The sequence below is a fragment of the Centrocercus urophasianus genome, unplaced genomic scaffold (genome assembly GCF_019232065.1).
Source record: "Centrocercus urophasianus isolate 14NV4802_14NV808 unplaced genomic scaffold, USGS_Curo_1.0 seq_11, whole genome shotgun sequence".
NCBI classification, from domain to species: Eukaryota; Metazoa; Chordata; class Aves; order Galliformes; family Phasianidae; genus Centrocercus; species Centrocercus urophasianus.
In genome coordinates, this window is record NW_024884253.1 from 12,308,899 (window position 1) to 12,327,883 (window position 18,985).

General features: G+C 40.4%; 1 protein-coding gene across 7 annotated transcripts in view; it reads left to right on the top strand.

Annotated features, from left to right (window-relative positions):
- ENPP2 (ectonucleotide pyrophosphatase/phosphodiesterase 2) overlaps nt 1-13,889 on the top strand; it is a 70,694-nt gene extending 56,805 nt beyond the window's left edge. For 5 of the 7 annotated variants that reach the window (XM_042838060.1, XM_042838008.1, XM_042838051.1 and 2 more), the window contains 8 exons: nt 129-301; nt 576-627; nt 3,075-3,211; nt 3,638-3,773; nt 4,873-4,950; nt 7,310-7,442; nt 8,024-8,180; nt 13,273-13,889. In XM_042838060.1, coding sequence (XP_042693994.1) covers nt 129-301; nt 576-627; nt 3,075-3,211; nt 3,638-3,773; nt 4,873-4,950; nt 7,310-7,442; nt 8,024-8,180; nt 13,273-13,443 — 1,037 coding nt within the window. In that variant the 3' untranslated portion in view covers nt 13,444-13,889. The remainder of the gene's footprint in view (nt 1-128; nt 302-575; nt 628-3,074; nt 3,212-3,637; nt 3,774-4,872; nt 4,951-7,309; nt 7,443-8,023; nt 8,181-13,272) is intronic. The other 2 variants (XM_042838017.1, XM_042838043.1) reach the window with 1 other exon arrangement.
- Nucleotides 13,890-18,985: the final 5,096 nt, after the last annotated feature.

Sequence of the window (18,985 nt, forward strand, 5' to 3'; positions counted from 1 at the left end):
AAAGCATTCATTAGCATGGCATAGATGTAAACAGTATTGCAAATAAATATCTTTGCTAAGTATATTTACTGCTAAATACATATGTTTCCAGTCTAACCATCATTAACTTTCCTTGGGTGTTTCCACAGATCTGCTTGGATTAAAGCCTGCTCCCAATAATGGGACCCATGGAAGTTTGAATCACCTGCTAAGAGCCAATGTTTATAAACCAACTGTGCCAGATGAAGTTGCTAAGCCACTTTATCCTGTAGCTCTGCCTTCTGCATCAGATTTTGATATAGGATGTACATGTGATGATAAGGTAAGTGTTAGTATCTGTTGATACTCCCACTGTTAGCCACAACTGTCTAATAAAGTTTATAGTCATTATAGCTATTTTGAGAGTGTTTGATCTGCAGGAATTTCCCAGATCCTTCCTGTGAAATGTTCTTTGCATCTGGAACAATTATTGCTTCTTGGAAACAGGAAACAAAACAGTTGTCTTTGTTTTATAGTGTTAGTTTTGTTTTGCTAGATGCCTAGTTCAACAAGATGCTCCAGTGATCCTAATCTTGTTCTTTTTTTCTATTCTTGAGAAGAACAAGTTGGATGAACTCAACAAGCGCTTTCATGTCAAGGGAACAGAAGGTAAGAGCTTGCTGCATCAGTTAATAAAAGCTATTTCTGTTTTCTTTTGCTAGCTAATTTGCATCACTGATACCAAACAAGTTCCTGTTTAATTTTAGTTAATGTGTAGTAAATCAACTTTTCAAATAACTGTCAAAAGAACATACAGACATATATGATTTATGTGGGCAAGACTAACTGCTGCTCACATGGCAAAGTGCACACTACCTTTTGCTGTGATCAGAACTGAAGAATCCCTCAAAGTGAGACAAGTTTTAGTTCTTTTTCATCACTGTTAGGAGGTTTAATCTCTGCTGTAGAAGCAGAGAAAGGAGGAAAAGAGAAAGAGCATGAAGCAGTGCTCTATTTAAGCACAAGAAATAGATGGGGTAAAAAACATAGACCACATCTGCACACTGGTTTTCCAGCATTGATTGGGTGTTTCACCAGATCATCAGTGGAGAGCACGGTGCAGCTTCTTTGACAACTCCTGATTGGCTTGTAGTGCTTGTTTTTTAGAGTGCAGGTTATCCACTCAACTTTCATCAAACAAATACATCAGCAGTTCCCGGTTCAGCGATGCTCAGTGCAACTTTGTCCTTCACTACCAGTGTTTCTCCCAGGAGAAAGCATACTCTGCTCCTCTGGATGGCTGTTCTTGTGCCCTTGATGCTGAACCCAATGTTCTTGCAGCTGTGTTGTCAGCTGTGTGTCAGGCTGCTATCCAGGTTAAAAATGTACCAGTAATAGTTGGCAGTGTCCCCCTCATCATAAAGATTTATATTTCTTCTTCTCCATCTTAGCAAATTCTAAATCTTTGACCTGGTGCAGGGAACCTGCTTTGGCGGGGGGGTTGGACATGATGATCTCTGGAGGTCCCTTCCAACCCCTAAAATTCTGTGATTCTGTGAATTTAGACTTAAGTGTAGACAGGTTTAGACTGGAGATACTTCAGATAATCAGAAGACTGAGATTCCTTACAAAGCTGCTTTAGTTTTACTTCTGTGAGCAGGCAGTGCAGCCTATTCTTTAGTTTCTGCAGGTGAAATTGTTAATTTTTCTGTGAGTAAATTGCCTTTTTACAGCTTCCATCTTGCTAAACTGATTTTTACAATTAGTGATGGGCTACTCCTGGCTGTAGCTATTTTAAGCATTAGAAAAGACAAAAAAAAAAAAAAGGAAAAAGAAACAAAAAACCAAGTAGTTGTGCTCCTGGATATCTCAACATCTTTATTTTGTTTAGGTTTGGATGCTTCCTCATTCCAGTAGTATAAAAAAATACTTTTGCTGTATTTTAAGAAATAAGCATTTGTATCTTTTTGAGTTACTTGTTTGTGAGCTGTCAGTTATGTGGAACTAGGTAGATTTCCCTTATGTGAACAACAAAAAGTTCTACTTTGTATCAGTTATTTTGTTATATTTTGTGACAGGCTATAGCGTGCATTCTTGGATCTTCCTGCGTTTAGTTGGTAATTCACTTGTCCCATTTGGGGAACATTTACCTGAACATGATTGTTATTCATAAGCAGCAGGAAGAATTCCTTCAGCTTCTCTCGAAGAAGGGAAGTTTTTCATCTTTGTCCTTACACAAGGTTTTTCCTACTTATTTTCTGCATCCTATAAAAATATTTGGACTTAAACACTAATAAAAGATGCCCTTTTCTTTAAAGTTAAATGCCTATCTATGAACAGCGTTTAGGCTGGTTACCTCATTTCTATGCTTTGATTTCCAAAAGCAAGCCAAACCTGTTTTCCGATTGGTTATCAAAATGAATGAATGCAGCACAGTGCAAGATTAGCCAGGAAATTTGTTTTTCCTCTATCTTGTTTATTTTTTTGTTTATGAAAAGATAAAAAAAATTATCAGAGGTATCTAGTGACACTTAACCATAACACATCAGAAGAGCAGAAGAAAAGCAAAATGTATGGATTTGGAAGTATTTTTGGTAGCCAAAGTTAGGAAGAGGGTTTTTTGTTTTGTTTTAATTTGATATTTCTGACAGAAAATAGCATGTAGGTCTTCAGAATATCATCTGTAGCAGCCAAGTGAAAAAAAAAAAAACAACAAAACTCTTTTATTGAGTAGACTCCTTTGCCTTCCTTTTGTGAAGATCTTAGTGTTGTACAGAAAACAGAGGAAGAGGAGAAAAACAGGAAAACTGAGACAGTGAGTGATAGGATGAGAGCAGATTTAAGGCAACAGAATGATTTTCACCTCACATGCTTCAAATGTAGACACAGAGATCCTTGTCTCCTGTGCCTGGAGAAACATATTATGACCCCAACAGTTTCTCAACTGCAGAAAAAACTTATAAGCTCGAAGTGAATTTTGAGCCTGGGAGTGGGATCCCAATCAAAACTATTGAAGAACAGCTATTCCCTATGTTACAGGATATCCTTAGCAGTTTTTTTTTTCAACTTCAAGGTTTTGAGTGATAAATTTAAGTGTAATTTCATCTGATCTGTAGAGAAGCATCTTCTGTACGGGCGCCCCGCAGTGCTGTACCGCACAAAGTACAATATCTTGCACCACCATGACTTTGAAAGTGGCTACAGTGAAACATTCCTGATGCCTCTCTGGACATCCTACACTATTTCCAAACAGGTTGGTGATGACTTTTCTCTTGGAAATTGCTCTAAAAAAATCCTGGAAAGTCTATTTGCTATGTGTGTTTTTGAATTTGTAGAATCCCCTTTCCCAAACAGATTTTTCCGATCAGAAATTATCTCCCAAATGCCACTGAAAATAATACCGTAGGAGAAACGAATTTTTAAGGCAGATTGTTTGAATATTTCTTTTCCTGTTTTCATTTTAACTCTCAGCTTTTCTCAGTGGGCATTTGTCTTCCCCATTTCTTTCAATCAGTTACTTCATTTGAATTTCAGCTGCCTGAAGGAAGGGCAGACTTGGTTGTAGAGCTGTGGTACGGATCACTGTACACAGTGTAGACTTACAATCTGTAGACTACCAGATGCCATTTTCTTTTAGCTATAAGTGCTGGATTTACATTTCTTTCACTGCTCAATGCAGGCAGAGGTATCCGGTGTGCCAGAGCACCTGGCCAGCTGTGTCAGGCCCGATCTCCGCATATCTCCAGGAAACAGCCAGAGCTGCTCAGCCTACAGAGGTGACAGGCAGCTCTCCTACGGCTTCCTCTTCCCTCCTCGTAAGTTCAGTAGCAAGTCTACAGAATTCAAGGACTTGAATGTCATTTATATGCACGACACTTCATTTCATTTTTAAAATAACAAATAGTGGTTTTATAAATTTCTGCTTAACTACAGAAAAACTTAGGTATGAAAAAAACCCAGATGGAAATGGAAAGGGACTCCAGGGTTTTTTTTTTTTTGAGATTGTTGAGAAAAAATATAGGTAGGAATCCTCCAATTTCTCAACTTCCTGGGGTGAATCCTTCCTTCACACAGAGGACCTGGTTCAGCACCAGCATCACATATGATGCCAGATGGGATGGATACATTATTCTCGCTGCGTGTGCTCAGGACCAAGGGCTGAATGCCAGAAGTTGCCATCATGACTGTGACCTCTCACTTTCACAAGACTGGAGAGGTACTCCAAACTGGAACTTAGCTTCATGTGTGAAAAAGATAAAGTGTACCTCTTGAGTTAATAAAAACAAAGGTGAAAGCAGAGTTGCACAGACTAGAAGCACAAGCTGTAAGACAGTCTTTAAAAGCTGGCCTTTTAATATCAATGGACATATATTGGCACATATAAGCTGGAAATCTATTTGATTCATAATTTTGACTTCAAACAACAGAAGAATAAATATATATAATGTGTAAGTCCATATTAGATTGTTGCACAGTATAAAAACAAAATAGAATTCTACCATCTCCAGAAACAGTGCTAGTAGAAAATCTCTGTAAATGAGTGTTCTGGTACAGATATATTTGTCAAGTCTTCGAAAAAAACTTGTATATTTAGTACATGTTCATGGGAAACAACTTTGCTGCGTCACAGACGTGAACTTCATTGCTCTGCCTTCCTTATACAGTGGCTGAAAGAGTTTAGAATGGATTTCTGATGTAGAATTACTCATGCTGAAGGCTTGCTCAGAACTGGAAGATAATCCCACAGCCCTCTGCCTATAAATTGTGTGACTGTTTTATGAAAGCACACAGAGCAGCTGACTTCTGTTTTGATGACAGTATTCCGTTTGGTTACTCACTAAAGCCACTTTTGAAAACATTTTTATGTTCTTTGAATTCTGACATTTCATCTCATCAGTATTTTTTTTTTTTCAGAACTAAGTTCCTCTGCAGAAGCAAAGTATGATGCTTTTCTAATAACAAATATCATTCCAATGTATCCTGCTTTCAAAAGTAAGTGTTGTTTCTTTGGCTTTGTCTCTTTTTCCCAAGCTTGTAACATTTTTTTAAAATGTCTGCTGAACTGTGGAATGAATGGATGGGAGAAATTTAGAACATAAATCTAATTACCTCTAAGCAGCAGATAATATACGTGGGAATCTCAGTTCAAGGCACAGGCTTTTTGTACCACAAGAAACATGTAAGGTTTAGGGAGGGTTTATTTTCCTTGCTGCTGGGCTAAGAGCACAGGCACAGTCAGTTCCTGGAGTTCAGCAATTTTGCTGAAGTGTCAAAGTCAGTTTGTGCAAAACCATTCAGATTTTCTTGTTTGTGACCCCAGTTTGTGCAAAATGTACTCAGACAACATGTTTTTACTTCCCAACAGAAGCAGTCTGGGAGTGTGCACTTAGCATGTTGTAGTTCAGGGACAAGCGGCATCTGGAGCACCTTTGATTTTTCTATCCCTACCCTTAGAGGTAGACCAAACATTTTTATTACCTTTCAAGAAAAAGGAAAAACAAACCAATTTATGGAAAGTGAGGAATGACTTAAAACCAACTGAAACTTTCAGTGCTGCAAGGATATAGTATTAAAGTTCCTTTTGTCTGAACATCACTTTTCTCTCGAGTGTTGCCAAGAGGTAGGAAAACCATCAAACTATTCTGGTGGCATTTTTTGGCTTGGCAGGAATTGGGAAGCCTTGAAAGAATCTCAAGAGCCTGTTCTTGTGAGATTTCCAATTCAGATTTTAGGCCAGGGAGGTTTGGATAAACATCAAAGACTATGGGAGGCTTTTTCTTTTTAGCCTAAGAAGAGTGCTTTTAACTGCAAAACCTCTGAGTAGGAACAAATGGTGATGTTTGCTGGAAATTTGAAGAAAGGCACACTTAACTGATTATAGAGAGCAAAATTATTGGGGATTTCCCGCTCTAAAATCACTTCATAAAACTGCTTTTTATGCTAATTTAGTCTATGTAAATTTGCTGAGATGCTCATCACAGGAGAACAACACACCACCAGCAGTGCTTTTTATCCCAGTGCCACCAACTTCATCAGAACCGAGTGAAGAATCACCTGAGAACAAATGTTGTAACTTGTAGTACTCCTGGGGAATTATGAACTAGTACACATGTGCAGGTTGCAATGCAGAGCTCAGACCACTCATTACATGGAGCTGGCTTAAGCAGTTCCCACTTTAGGGGAGCTGCAGGATCATGCCCCGAGGCTGCAGCACTGGCATTGCTGTCTGTGCGGCTTCAAGTGGAAAACCAATGTGGGAACTGATTCAGCTGCAAAAATCTTTCCTTTTGGGGCTATTTTTGTTGTTAAGGCTGATGCATCAAAGGAGTGAGCAGCTGGAGGAGTGGGACTGCCAAGTGGTTACTGCAGCTGAGGTTCTTGTTAGACCAGCTTGTGGGTGCTTCTGCACCAGCCTGAGCATCTATTTGGCAAAACACACTAGGGAAGGAAGTTCTTGAGGCTGGTGCTGCTGTCAGTGCTGGGGAACCATGAGCTAAGCAGTCTGAGCTGGCAAGGCAAAAGTTAACTTTATACAAGTTAGAGCTGTTTTGCTTGCACACACTTCTGTTAGTGTTAAAATGAAAAGGGGAAAAAAAAGAGGGAAAACAATTATGCAACTGGAGATCCCAGTGTATTTCTCAGCAAGTCTCTGTAAACAACTTGTGAAGATTCAGAAGGTTGTAGTGGGAGAAAGTGTCATGCTTTTCACAAAAATCATGGTTAAAGTTCTCTACTAGGCAAACCTCTGCCTTAATGAGATGCTTTGTTATAATTTGGCCATCCTAGATGGCACCTGATTTAGAGGTTGGACTTTTTATATTCAGTGAATATTTGTGAGAAATAATATGACCTTTGTATTTCCCTGACTTTTAAAATATTTGAGCTTTGCTTTTAATCATAGTACTATTTCCTTTTGTGAATTAAAAAAGAAAAAAAAAAAAGGAAAAACCAACATACCCAGTAATTAGATAAGGAGGACAAAGGAAATGTTTACAGGGACATCAAAAGTGTGAGAATAGCTGCTTCTGCTGGCAGTGAAGGAACAGCAAACTCTCTGTGCAATGTCTAGGGCAATGCCAGGCTTAGGATGGGACCATGCATTTCCTTTATTGCTAGTTGGGGAAAAAAAAATCAAGAGAGAACAAAGAATTCTGAAGGCTTTATTGACCAAAACAGAATGAAGTTGCAGTAAACCTGTAAAGCTTAGTCTGTGATTTCCTCTCCTATTGTCTGAATGATGCCCACTGGATTTTTATCTTCATGCAAAAAAAAATTATTTACAATCTTGACATGTTAATATGTTTATCCAAATTTTAGTTGTTGTTGTTGTTTTTTTTTTTCTCCCCCATAGAGGTATGGAACTATTTCCAAAGGGTTTTAGTGAAGAGATATGCCACTGAACGAAATGGAGTCAATGTTATAAGTGGACCAATCTTTGACTATGACTACGATGGTTTACATGACACACCTGAAAAGATCAAACAGTAAGAATTTGTATTTAAATTGGTTTGCTGCTGTTTCTTTTAGTGATAACTTTATCTCAAACAATTTATTGTTTGCACTTCGTTTGATTTTGAGAAGGAGTTGAATTTCGTGGCTCTGTCCAAAATGGTTCATTGAGACTGAATAAGACAGGGCAAAAATTAAGGGAATGGCAACTCGCCACGTAACTCTTCACCTTGAGTCCTTCAGACGAAGCTGATTTATATTCCAAATAATGTTTTCTCTAAAGCTGTCTGGAAGCTTAGAGTTGCAACTGGGTACCAGAGCACACCATACTGCTATTGAGTTAGACACTCTAAGCTTTTGTTAAATCTGTAAAACTCGCTCTCTGTTTCCCTGAACTGAAGAAACCTTTCAGCATTGGCATGTGGTGTTTCTGTGGCACAGTATCAAAACATGATCTAACTGAAACGCTCATTTTCAAATCGAGCTTGTGAATCAAACACATCTTAACAAGTACATGCATCCTCACACGTAAGGAAGGAAAGACCACATTGTCTGTGTAATTCTTCTTCCAAATGGATTAGTCCTTTGTGGGTAAACGTTTGCTTTACTTCCCCAGGTTTGTGGAAGGCAGTGCCATCCCTGTTCCTACTCATTACTATGCCATCATAACCAGCTGTTTAGATTTCACTCAGCCAGCCGACAAGTGTGATGGACCACTCTCTGTTCTCTCGTACATCCTTCCCCACCGGCCTGACAACGATGAGAGCTGCAATGTAAGTTCTGCTGCCTGATGGTAGATGTTCCCTGGGATATTCCCAGGGAAGACGCTAGTTAGCTGTTAGATGATCTTAAATGAAAGTACATGGTATTGACTCAGTCACGTTCAACTCATTAGACAGGAGTGCTCTTCTATGAAAAATGGGGGTAACAGAGAAAATGTGGAACTATTACTGCACCTAAAATTGTCTGGAAGAACTAAAATACATTAGGTTGGCTGTAAACAGTGTGTGGGCTTCTATGCTTTGGCAGACACTGTCAGAGTAACCTCAGGCTGAAAAAGACTGTGTGAGTAGATGTATTGTGCTGGCAGCCAGCCTAATGTTTTTATGGAGGTCTGTTTCCATATGCAGGTACAATATAATCTGTCTGCTCTTGCAGTCTGGATGCATCAGACGGCATGATTACATCCAACCCACACAGCGTTAAACTGTATGCTAAAACCTGCTGAAGGCAGAGCTGCCAGTAGCTCTTGCTGGTTCCAGATCATGTCTCAATTCAAGGGAAAAATTAAGATTCTCTTTACCAGAGATCAAAGATGATGAGCCACCCTCCTCATTCCTTTTCTATCTTCCTTTTGGATAAAAAATGCTGTAGTATAGGAATCTTGGTGAAGTACAAAGGCTTCAGTTTGCTCAGAACTGCAGAAAGCAGCACAAATGCCCTATAGCTGATGGTGTGGCAGGAGAGCCATTAGGGTCCCCATGAGCTCCAGCACTCTGCAAGGACAGCAGTCCTCCCAGGCAGCTGTATTTAGACTTGTCCTTCCGCCTGAACTTGTTCTCCCATTACACAGCTGTGCGGATTCCTGCACACAGACGCTTCACTATAGGCTGCCAGGAGTCTGTTTCCTGAATGAACGCATTAATGTTATGAATTTTGTATTGGCACAAAAAGTTAAGACTCCTATTCCAGCTACAAGCAGAAATAGTAATTCCAACTCTGTACACAATTCACCTGGAACACTGTTTCTTTCTCATTCATCAAACATCGCCTACTTTCAGGTCACTCTGTTTGAAACCACGCTTTTGGAGCAGTACTCCTCTCTTGAGCAGGTCTGGATTCCCTCCATTTAGACTCTTAACTGTTTTGGGCAGAGATGTCTTCTATCAGAAGACTTGGAAAGTCTTCAAGGTATTTCACTGTGATTTTATTCCAGCCTGCCTTCATCTGAATGAAGGTCTAGTTGGGGATCTGCAAGTTACTATCTGGCATTTATCTGTCCTTGTATTTCTGCCTGTTTGTGATTTTTTTCTTCCTTCTATTGTGTGTCATTGTGCTTTTAAAATCCTGAAATCTTTTTTAAGAATGGCTTGTAATAATTTTTACTCTTCGATTTCTTACATTCCAACCCAAGCTTCTTTTCTCTGTTGGTCATGCTACTTATGGTATATGTATTTAGAGTACCTTCAGTTCTGCTATACAAGCTCATTAGCAGCTGTTGCACTGTGCTTGACGTAATAAAGAAGCAGTTGAAAAATATATCAAGAACTGTAGTTCTTGAGTGAAAGAACAAGCAAAATTTTGCTATTCCAATGCAGTTTGTCTTACTTTTGCACTTGATATTTCATCTCACATATTCAAAGAAGTGACTGTCTAAAACAGATTAAATGCTTGGGATAATGTAAGAATTTTCCCCTAGCCTCTCCACAGCTTTCTTTTCAGATGTAAAGAAATATTAGCTTTCCCCAGCTCTGCTCTTGTCACACATACTTTCTCTCTCCTCACACAGCCGTTGGAGAACACCACTACTCTTCTCATTAGAATTTGTTCCATTTCCAAACTGTGTTTATTCATGGTGAGGTTATACCCATTTATTCTTGTGTCAACATTTTTCTATGGCTTAAATAGCCCTTCAGTGGTCTTCTTTGGGATTTATCCCTGCTGATGATTTACGATGATTCTCAAAGCATATACTTTTCTCTGTTCATGGGTGACCGGGACCTTTTATGCTCTTCTTGTAAGAGAGGAAGAGCATTTTATTAGCCTTCCTCTATATCTATTCTTGTCTGACTTTTTTTCTGGAACACGAATGAGATAAAGTATTCCAGCTTATACCTCAAAATGCAAATGATTATCTTTCCATTTCACATCATTCCTCTGGTACTATCTAGGATTTGCTTCTTCTATAGCTGCATTATAAAGGTGGCTCACAATATCACATAATAAACCAGCACACCCATGACCTTTCCTTCTATCTGCTGTTTCACCTGAAAATTTCCCAGGTTAGCAGAAATTCTTACTGTCAACATGGGTAACCAAATTTCATACTATACCAGGGACTCCGTCATCTGCATCCTGCAGTATGGTGTTCCAGCCTTCCTCTGCACTGACAAGAGCTCCCAGTTGCTTTTAGTAGCAAACTAATGACCTTGGCACAAAAAGCATGTATGAAAATACTAAATAAAAATCCTTTCCAAAACCAAAGCTGGAGGAACTACTAGAAACTTCCTCTAGTACACAGTTCCTTTTTCTGTGGTGACTCTAAATTTCTTTTTTGACAAGAAAGTTCCTCACCCACCTATATAATTCTGGTCATCTTGAGCTTTCCAGCCAACAATCTGATATTTGAGAGATGGGTAATACAGGAGTTCTTTTTCATAGAATATCTGATATCTGGATTTTAGGTTAGTTTCCTATTTTATTGCTTTTTTCTATTTACCTCCAAGTTCTCGATAGTTATTTTTTACTTCTAAGACCCACTGTACTGCTGAAGTGAGACTAACAAGCAAAGATGGAGAAAAACATCATTTTCAATGTACACTTCATTTCCACAACAATATATACCATACTAACTGATCACTGTGCTTAAAATCCTTGCTGCTTGAGGTGAGATTTTGTGGGCCAGTTATGGAATGGAAAAATTAGTGTGGACCAGTTGACCGATCTTCTAGGCTCATGGAAATGCTGTGTCACTGGACGTGGTTTGAAACAAACCCGACAGTCCTGTGAGCTCTGTGCAGAGCAGATTTGCTGATCAGAAGAAGGTTTGAAGACAAGAGAAATGTTACAGTGTTTGCATTTAGCCTCGTTGAGGCCTGTCTGCAGACAAGCAATGCGACTGGCTGACTAGGACTCTTCTATTCCCATGGCTGCAGGCTGCCATGTGGTGCTCCTGCGGCATGGCACCCCAGATGGAGGAGAAAGAGCAGGGCACACTCCTTTCTTTTCCATCTTAGTAAGGATCTTTATTTCATGCTCCAGTCATGGTTTTGGGCCATGCTTCCAGTGTGGAGAAGAAAGTGGGTTTGGAGCTGAAAAGTTTAAAATAAATGAGCAAATGTCATTTGTTGACAAATGGACATTTGCTTTAGAGCAGCTGGTTGTGACTAAACTAGTACTTTGTGTTCTCTCTGTGCAAACCATCAAGCTCACCCTCCTGGGCTTTACAGAGTGACCCATAAACTGGTCTGTGGGACATCTTCTGTTTCGGTTAGGCTCTGGCATGACTAGCTTCATGTGAGGGTGTGTTTTGGAGGGAGACATCCTCTGAGGCCGTCAGAGACTCACTTGGAGCAAGCCCAGAAAGAGAAATTTTATCAGCTAGATTTCTAGGTCACATACATGAGCCTCAACCTGAGGTTCAACCCCTCTGTTCCTGATGCACGTCCCCAGATGTACCAGCCTGCACGGACAGAGGGGAAAAAGTCCTATTTGCCCCATTCTTTTTCCGGGTCTGTTCCTCACCATGTCCCCAGGGGTGCTTGGAACATGACACTGGGCTGATTCAACACACTCAAACAGCCTGTAACTGCAGGGTTTTGCAAGGCAGATTTTTCTGATTTCTGTAGTGAGATAAATTAGGTTGTGGATGGCTCCAACATATGCTGGATCTGGTACAAGGTGAGCAGCAGGGAGCTGATGTGGTGACTGCCTGTGCCTCTTGGAGCAGTTCCCTAAGGGAGATTACACCCACGCAGTCCAACCCCATCACTCTGGCAGCAGCACCTTCCTGATTGTTTTTCATATTGTCAGACATCTAGTGAAAGGTTTTTTGTTTGTTTGTTTGGCTTTTGGGGCTGTTTTCTGTGGGGTTTTTTTCCTATCTGTGAGTAATATGTATGTTTTAATAGCAGTATTTTCCAGCTACCAATAAAAGGTGTAGTCCCAGTTGCGTAAGGAATCAAAGAGGTCAACAAAAAATAAGGTGGAAAGATTAAAATAATACTGTGTTAGTTGAGTCATAGAATCGTAGAATGGCCTGGGTTGAAAAGGACCTCAGTGATCATCTAGTTTCAACCCCCTGCTATATGCGGGATCACCAACCACCAGACCAGGCTGCCCAGAGCCACATCCAGCCTGGCCTTGAATGCCTCCAGGGATGGAGCATCCACAACCTCCTTGGGCAACCTGTTCCAGTGCCTCACCACCCTCTGTGTGAAAAACTTCCTCCTAATATCCAACCTGAACATCTCCTGTCTCTGTTGAAAACCATTCCCCCTTGTCCTGTCACTATGAACTCATGTAAACAGCCATTCCCCCTCCTGTTAATGTGCTCCCTTCGAGTACTGGAAGGCCACAATGAGGTCTCCCTGGAGCCTTCTCTTCACCAAGCTAAACAATCCCCGTTCCCTCAACCTTTCCTTATAGGAGAGAATCATCTCAGTGCCCTCCTCTGGACCCGCTCCAAGAGCTCCACATCCTTCCTGCACTGGGGGCTCCAGGTCTGGTCGCAGTACTGCGGATGGGGCCTCACAAGAGCTGAGTAGAGGGGAACAATCACCTCCCTCTCCCTGCTGGCCACCCCTTTTTTAATGCAGCCCAGAACACAGTTGGCCTGGTCCCCATTTGAGTTGCAAATCAGATGAGAATAATGTTTAAAAATGGGGCACGTGCTAGGGTTTGGGTTTTGGTGACACGGAACAGCTGATTGATATGGAGCTCTTTCAGTGACAATTTTTTTTTATATGGTGACCAATGAATTTTCTAAAGTTGTAAGCCTGTCCTGAAATACCTACAACATGGGATCAGCTTTTCCAGGTGACTGTAGTCCTTGTTAATTGTCCTAATGTCTGGAAAAGCTACTTTCACTTTCAGAGTTAACTTTAGATGTGAAAAGTTATAAACATTCTGTTTTTTTCATTTCAGAGCCTGGAAGATGAATCAAAGTGGGTTGAAGATCTTCTTAAGATGCACACTGCACGGGTGCGGGACATCGAGCAGCTCACAAGCTTGGACTTCTTCCGAAAGACCAGTCGCAGCTACACAGAAATCCTCTCCCTAAAGACATACCTGCATACATTTGAAAGTGAAATTTAGCTTTCTAACCTTGCTCAGTGCATTCTTTTATCAACTGGTGTATATTTTTATATTGTTTTTATATTTATTAATTTGAAACCAGGACATTAAAAATATTAGTATTTTAATCTTGTATCAAATCTTAAATATTAAACCCTTGTGTCACTTGTTTTGTTTCTCTAACGTTTAATGTAGGTATGCCTCTTGGTTTATTTAGTAGCGCTTGTAATACTGCAGCTTAAGTCCTTACACCAAGAGTTTATCTGGTGCTGCAGAATTTGATACGTGAATCAAGGAAATACTAAATTCCCATGCTCCTTTACCACACTTTTAGTCCTGTACTGTGTATCAAAATACTGAACATGTAAAATTACATTCATTTACTGTTGACTATGTGACAGACATATTTAAACCCTATAGACAAATAGCATCTTAAATATAATAAACCACACATTCAGTTTTTTTAATGTCTTTTGGTTTCCTTTCACAGGGACTTTCAGAGGGACTTGGTAGCAGCTGACTGCTGCTACATCTTTCATATTCAGCCTTCTCAAGGGCTTAGGTTTTCTGGTAAGATGGATGACAGGGGCTCAGATGTCCTGCCCTGGGGCCTAGCAGTGAGACTGCATAATAGCACCTGCAATAGTAACTGCTGGTTAGGTTTTGCTGCAGTAGCAGATCTGGGAGAGGAGGTAGGCTGGTACCATAACTTCACCAGGAGTTCCCTGCACTTGGGGCCAATTGGCCCTGCTCTGGAGCTTGTGGGGAGGACATGAGCTGATAGTATCTGCTGTTACCCATAAGGCTGCATCACATCCCTTCTCCCCCAGTGCTGCTCTGAGCTGGTTCTTGGGTATACCCGCTCCACTGCCTTTTGCTTTGACCTTGAGGGAGCTGCAATAAGGCAAGTGTTGAAGGAGATAACCTTGTCGAAAATCCAGCAACGGATTTTTAACCAGGAGGAGAAGAAAGTCTAATTTCCTGTATCTCGCTCTAATGGTCATAATGTGCAGCTTTCTCCTAAGCTGAGACTGATTCCAAGTCCTAATGCCAACCCCCATTCTCAGAGGAACTTCCTTGGCCTGACTGTGCGTACGCAACTCCTGTTAATGTGAACACCATACAGCACATGTGATTTACAACCATCAGGTGGTCAAGCAGGCCAAGTCTCCGTCGGCTATTTCTGTGCAGTCAGTCTCATAATCCTGACAAGCCCCTCCACGTGACACTGATGGCACAATCCCAAAGCAGTGGAAGAAATGCTTGCATGCTGATTTCTAGATAATAGCCTGATTTGGCTTGGATTGTTTTTTATGCAAGGCACATAGTATGGAGCATTAATAAAGACTTGCAATAATGTTAGTGTACTAGAATGTGTAAAAGATCAATTACTGTGTAGAATACCTGTTGAGGAATTTGGAAAAACAATGAGGGCTGAAACAAGTGCTAGCTCTGTTAGAAAGCCATCTTTGGGGCTTTCAGAGTTCCCTCTCTGCTCCAAAGTGATTTGCATCTGTTTTCTCTTTGAGGGCTGCGAATGTAGGTGGGAAGAGGTGGGAAGCATCTTGGCCATGTACACAGATGAATAGTCAGTTCTCCTAAGTAAAATTAATCTGCCACAGTTTTCGCAACTTACATCCTTGTAGCATCCATCTAAGAGACAGTGGTAAACTGGAATTAATCATGTTAACACTGATGATCATCGTAATGATTTGATTCCTCTTACCAGTAGACAGTTTTATTATTCCAGGTGCCAAATTCTGTTTAAATTAGAAGTGCATGAAATATGAGAGCTTTAAAATCCCCCCAAAATGTTAGGATGGAAATTCTGATATGAAGCATTGGGAAACATCCTATCCTTGCAACTTAAAAGTTGTCTCTTGTGGTTGTCTGGTAGCACAGAAATATTTTTTTGTAAGCTTTTGGCAAGGCTTCCTGCCATAGTAAACTTTACATTCTTATGTCTGATACAAAGAGTATTTCCTCTGGATTTAAAACAGTCTTCAGTTAAGACTTAATTTCTCCAATTCCGACTTTAGCAATGATGTAAGTACTGGTTCATAAACTAAACCAAAGACCACCACTACTATGTTGCATCGACATTCATCAGTTGCCTTTTTTTGTTTGTTTGTTTGTTTGTTTATTTATTATTCTTAATGCCAATGATGCCATTCCATTATTTTCTCCCAGAATAAGATGACATTTATAGCAACGGAATATTTGAGCTCTGAAAGATGCATTTTTTTTTCTATGTGCTTAGAGAAACTTGCTTTTGAAACACAATTATTGTTGATTGTTGAGAGAGAGGCTTTATCTCAGATTCAAGGAAGAATGGTTAGTGTGTAGGCAAATGTTTTGTTGTTTTGAAACTCAGTTTCTTGCCATGAGAATACATACTGGGGATTTACTTCTGTTCTCCTCACTTCTCTTCAGCCTCATGCTGCTGTATGGAATTGCTGTTTCATTTCACCATGCTGGCAGAAGTCGCTGAGCTGGGGAATGTTTGTGGTGACCTCTGTGAATTGCATGTTCTTTTTTCCTGTTGAAAGATGTCTTATCAACACAAAAGCTCCAGTGCAAAGCTAAAGCCTTGTAAATCCTTTTAAGCAGCACGGGCTCTGAAGGAACAACAGGCTTCTGAAAGCAAACTTGTAATTTCCCTTTTGTATTCATTGTGGTAGATGTTAGCTGAGGGCAGCATGTAGGAAGGAACCCCTCTGCTTTGCATTCATGTTAGAGTGTTTTGAAAATATGAAACACTGTTTGCTTCTGTTGCATGTTTCCTTTCTTGATATTACTTTGGCTTCTGGAAGAGGTCCGCTGAGGAGAACAAGTACTGAGTTTGTCTGTCAGGCAAACACCAGTTTTGAGGGTTTGGGTAATTACTGTTTGCAATTGGTGATGTAAATATGAGGCATGTTTAAGGAGTTGGAGGCAGTTCAGTTGAGCAATTGTCAGAGCAACAAAAACTGTAAGCGTCCTACATGCCTAACAAAGTTCTTTTGCTTTGAGAAAAATTCTCTAGAGGCAGTTACACAACTGGAATATCCCTGCTAAGAGAAACTTACTTTTTTTAACTCCTTTTCCACAATCGCATACCAGAACAAAATCAAAATCAGTAGTAGATAAGCACTGAAAGCAAGCCAGGTGACCTGACCTATGGCATGGTATGGTTAAGATGGCAAAATCGTAGCAAAAGACGCAATGTGAAGACAGAGCGATCTGTCCTGAAGATCTCACCTGAAAGACACAGACCTATAGCAGCTGGAGCTGATGTTCCACTGGTGTCTCACACCCTCCTCAAGTATCTTTAATTGACTTTAAATTCATGTTACAGAGCCATTCAGTTTTGTCCAGCTGCTCTGTGTGGGAGATGGAGGAGATATTGCTCATCAGAAAAGTCCTTTCTGTGACTCTCCTTTCCATTTCCCTTCTTACCATCCTACGCAATTGTTGCACTTGACCTGAGACACAAGGTGCACTCAAGCTAGTTTGAGTATTCTCCAGTCAAGGTGGGACTTGCCAGCAAATGATTGGTACCACATTAACAACACATCTTCCAAGTGGGGCCAAGCATGTTTGAAATGTTTAAAGTTCAGTCCTTGTTCAAGAAAGGAGAAGAAAAAAACCAACATTTTCAACATTGTGGAAAAATACCTAATCTCGTTTCTTTGCACTTGTTGTGTAAATATGAGATAAGAGCACTATTCCCAAGGTTACTGCAAACAATCCATCACTACAGAGTACAAGCTAACATTTACTAAAATGTATGTTGACATAAAAAGCAGCATTGCTGCAGTCAACTGCGGTAAGTGAAACCACAGCTTTCTTTGCCTTCACAAATCAAAAGTTTGAGTTGTAACCTATTTAGACCTTCCCTCATAAAGAAAAATCTCTTCCCTGCTATTAGCATCCACAGTGTATGCACTGATGTTCTGGAGCCTTATCTTTTCCCACTGTTTTCTAAATACTGCAGGTTTCACCATGGAGAGAGATAAGCAGGCAAAATGAGTAATCGTGGATTAGCACTGCTGTAACTGATTGACCCTAAAACTGGAATTTACTAGAAAAGAAGTGGGATTGTTATCATAAACTCTTAACAGAAAAGGAGGAAATCCTTTGCCAGGGGATGTTTTCCTGAGAAGTTTTCTGTTTCCTGGCCCTGTGCAGAAAGAAGCGAGCCATTTCATCTGTTCTATGTAAAGAATGGATCTATAAGAGGATGGATACAGGGGCAACAGGGACTTCATAAACCTGCCAAATAAATCTTCTCCAGCTCCCGTGCCCTTCTGCCAGCATCTCCTGGACCTTCAACACGTTCTGTATCTTCTCTCTCCCAAAGTGGGCAACTTCCTATCTTATCTCTTTATCTCTACTATTCTTTTTCTGACCTTCTACTTTATTTTCCAGTTTTGATCTGTTCACTGTTTCCAAATAGCTCAAGTGTCAGCCTAGCTAGTGCACTTTCTGTGCACATGCATATCTTTGCAGCAAGGACTGTTGCCAGCTCTTCTAGCTCTTAGTACTGTCAGGTCCTACACCCTGCAGAGGAGAGGATGTGGGTATAACTGCAGTTTCTCCTCTAGTACAGTTAAACCCAGAAACCAACTTTTGTAAGTGAAAGCTCTCTTCAGAGAGTTGGAGGTGGTGACTTGTACCTATCAGTGGCTTTGCATGGAGGTATCTGACATCACTGAGTGTTGGATGCCCTAAACCAGGAATTCTCCACAAAAGCCTCGACCCACTAGCCAGTTAATAGTAATTGAGAAAATTCCCGTTTCCTATTATGTCAGTATTTTTTCCTCTGGGACTGTGAAATTTGAGCCCAATCCAGCTACACCAGAGGATGAAAACTGTCTCAGTGTTGTCTTCTGTGGGAATTATGGAGAAACATCTTCTCCACTCATCTGTCCTTTTCATCTAACGAATTCCCAGGAATGGTGGTGATGTTTAGTAGTTTTACCTGCCATTTTCCTGATGCACTTTGTCATTTGTATTCTTAGTCCTTTCTGTATCTCAATCTGGCTCTTGGGAGGTGTTTTGGGATGTGTGGTCATGGTGCTCTGGAAAACTTCAGTCAATAGCAACTTACCTTTCTCTTCCTCCCCTGTCATGCAACCACACGAACACTTGTCCCTACCCCTCTCTCTTAATCACGTATCTCTTAATCAGTATCGACTGCAAGACCTGCCTGCACCTACGTGCCCTCTGGCTGAATTCTGTAATCCATTCCCTGGATGCACATGAAGGAGAAAAAGACAGTAGAAATAAAAGTTATGAGGAACCAGACTCAAAATCCACCAGGGGAGATGTAAATTATGTATCAGATAGAATTTCTTCATGCAGCAGATGGTTAGGCATTGTAAGATGCTGACAAGCGAAGTGACATAGGAGTAGGAGTATATAAGAGGTGTAGTTCTTAGGGACATGGTTTAGTGGTGGATGTGGTAGTGATAGGGTTGATGGTTGACCTTTATGATTTTAAAGGACTTTTCCAACTTAAATGGTTCTATGATTCTATGAAGCAGGTCAAGACTGTGTTTTATCTTCTTTTAGGCTGTGT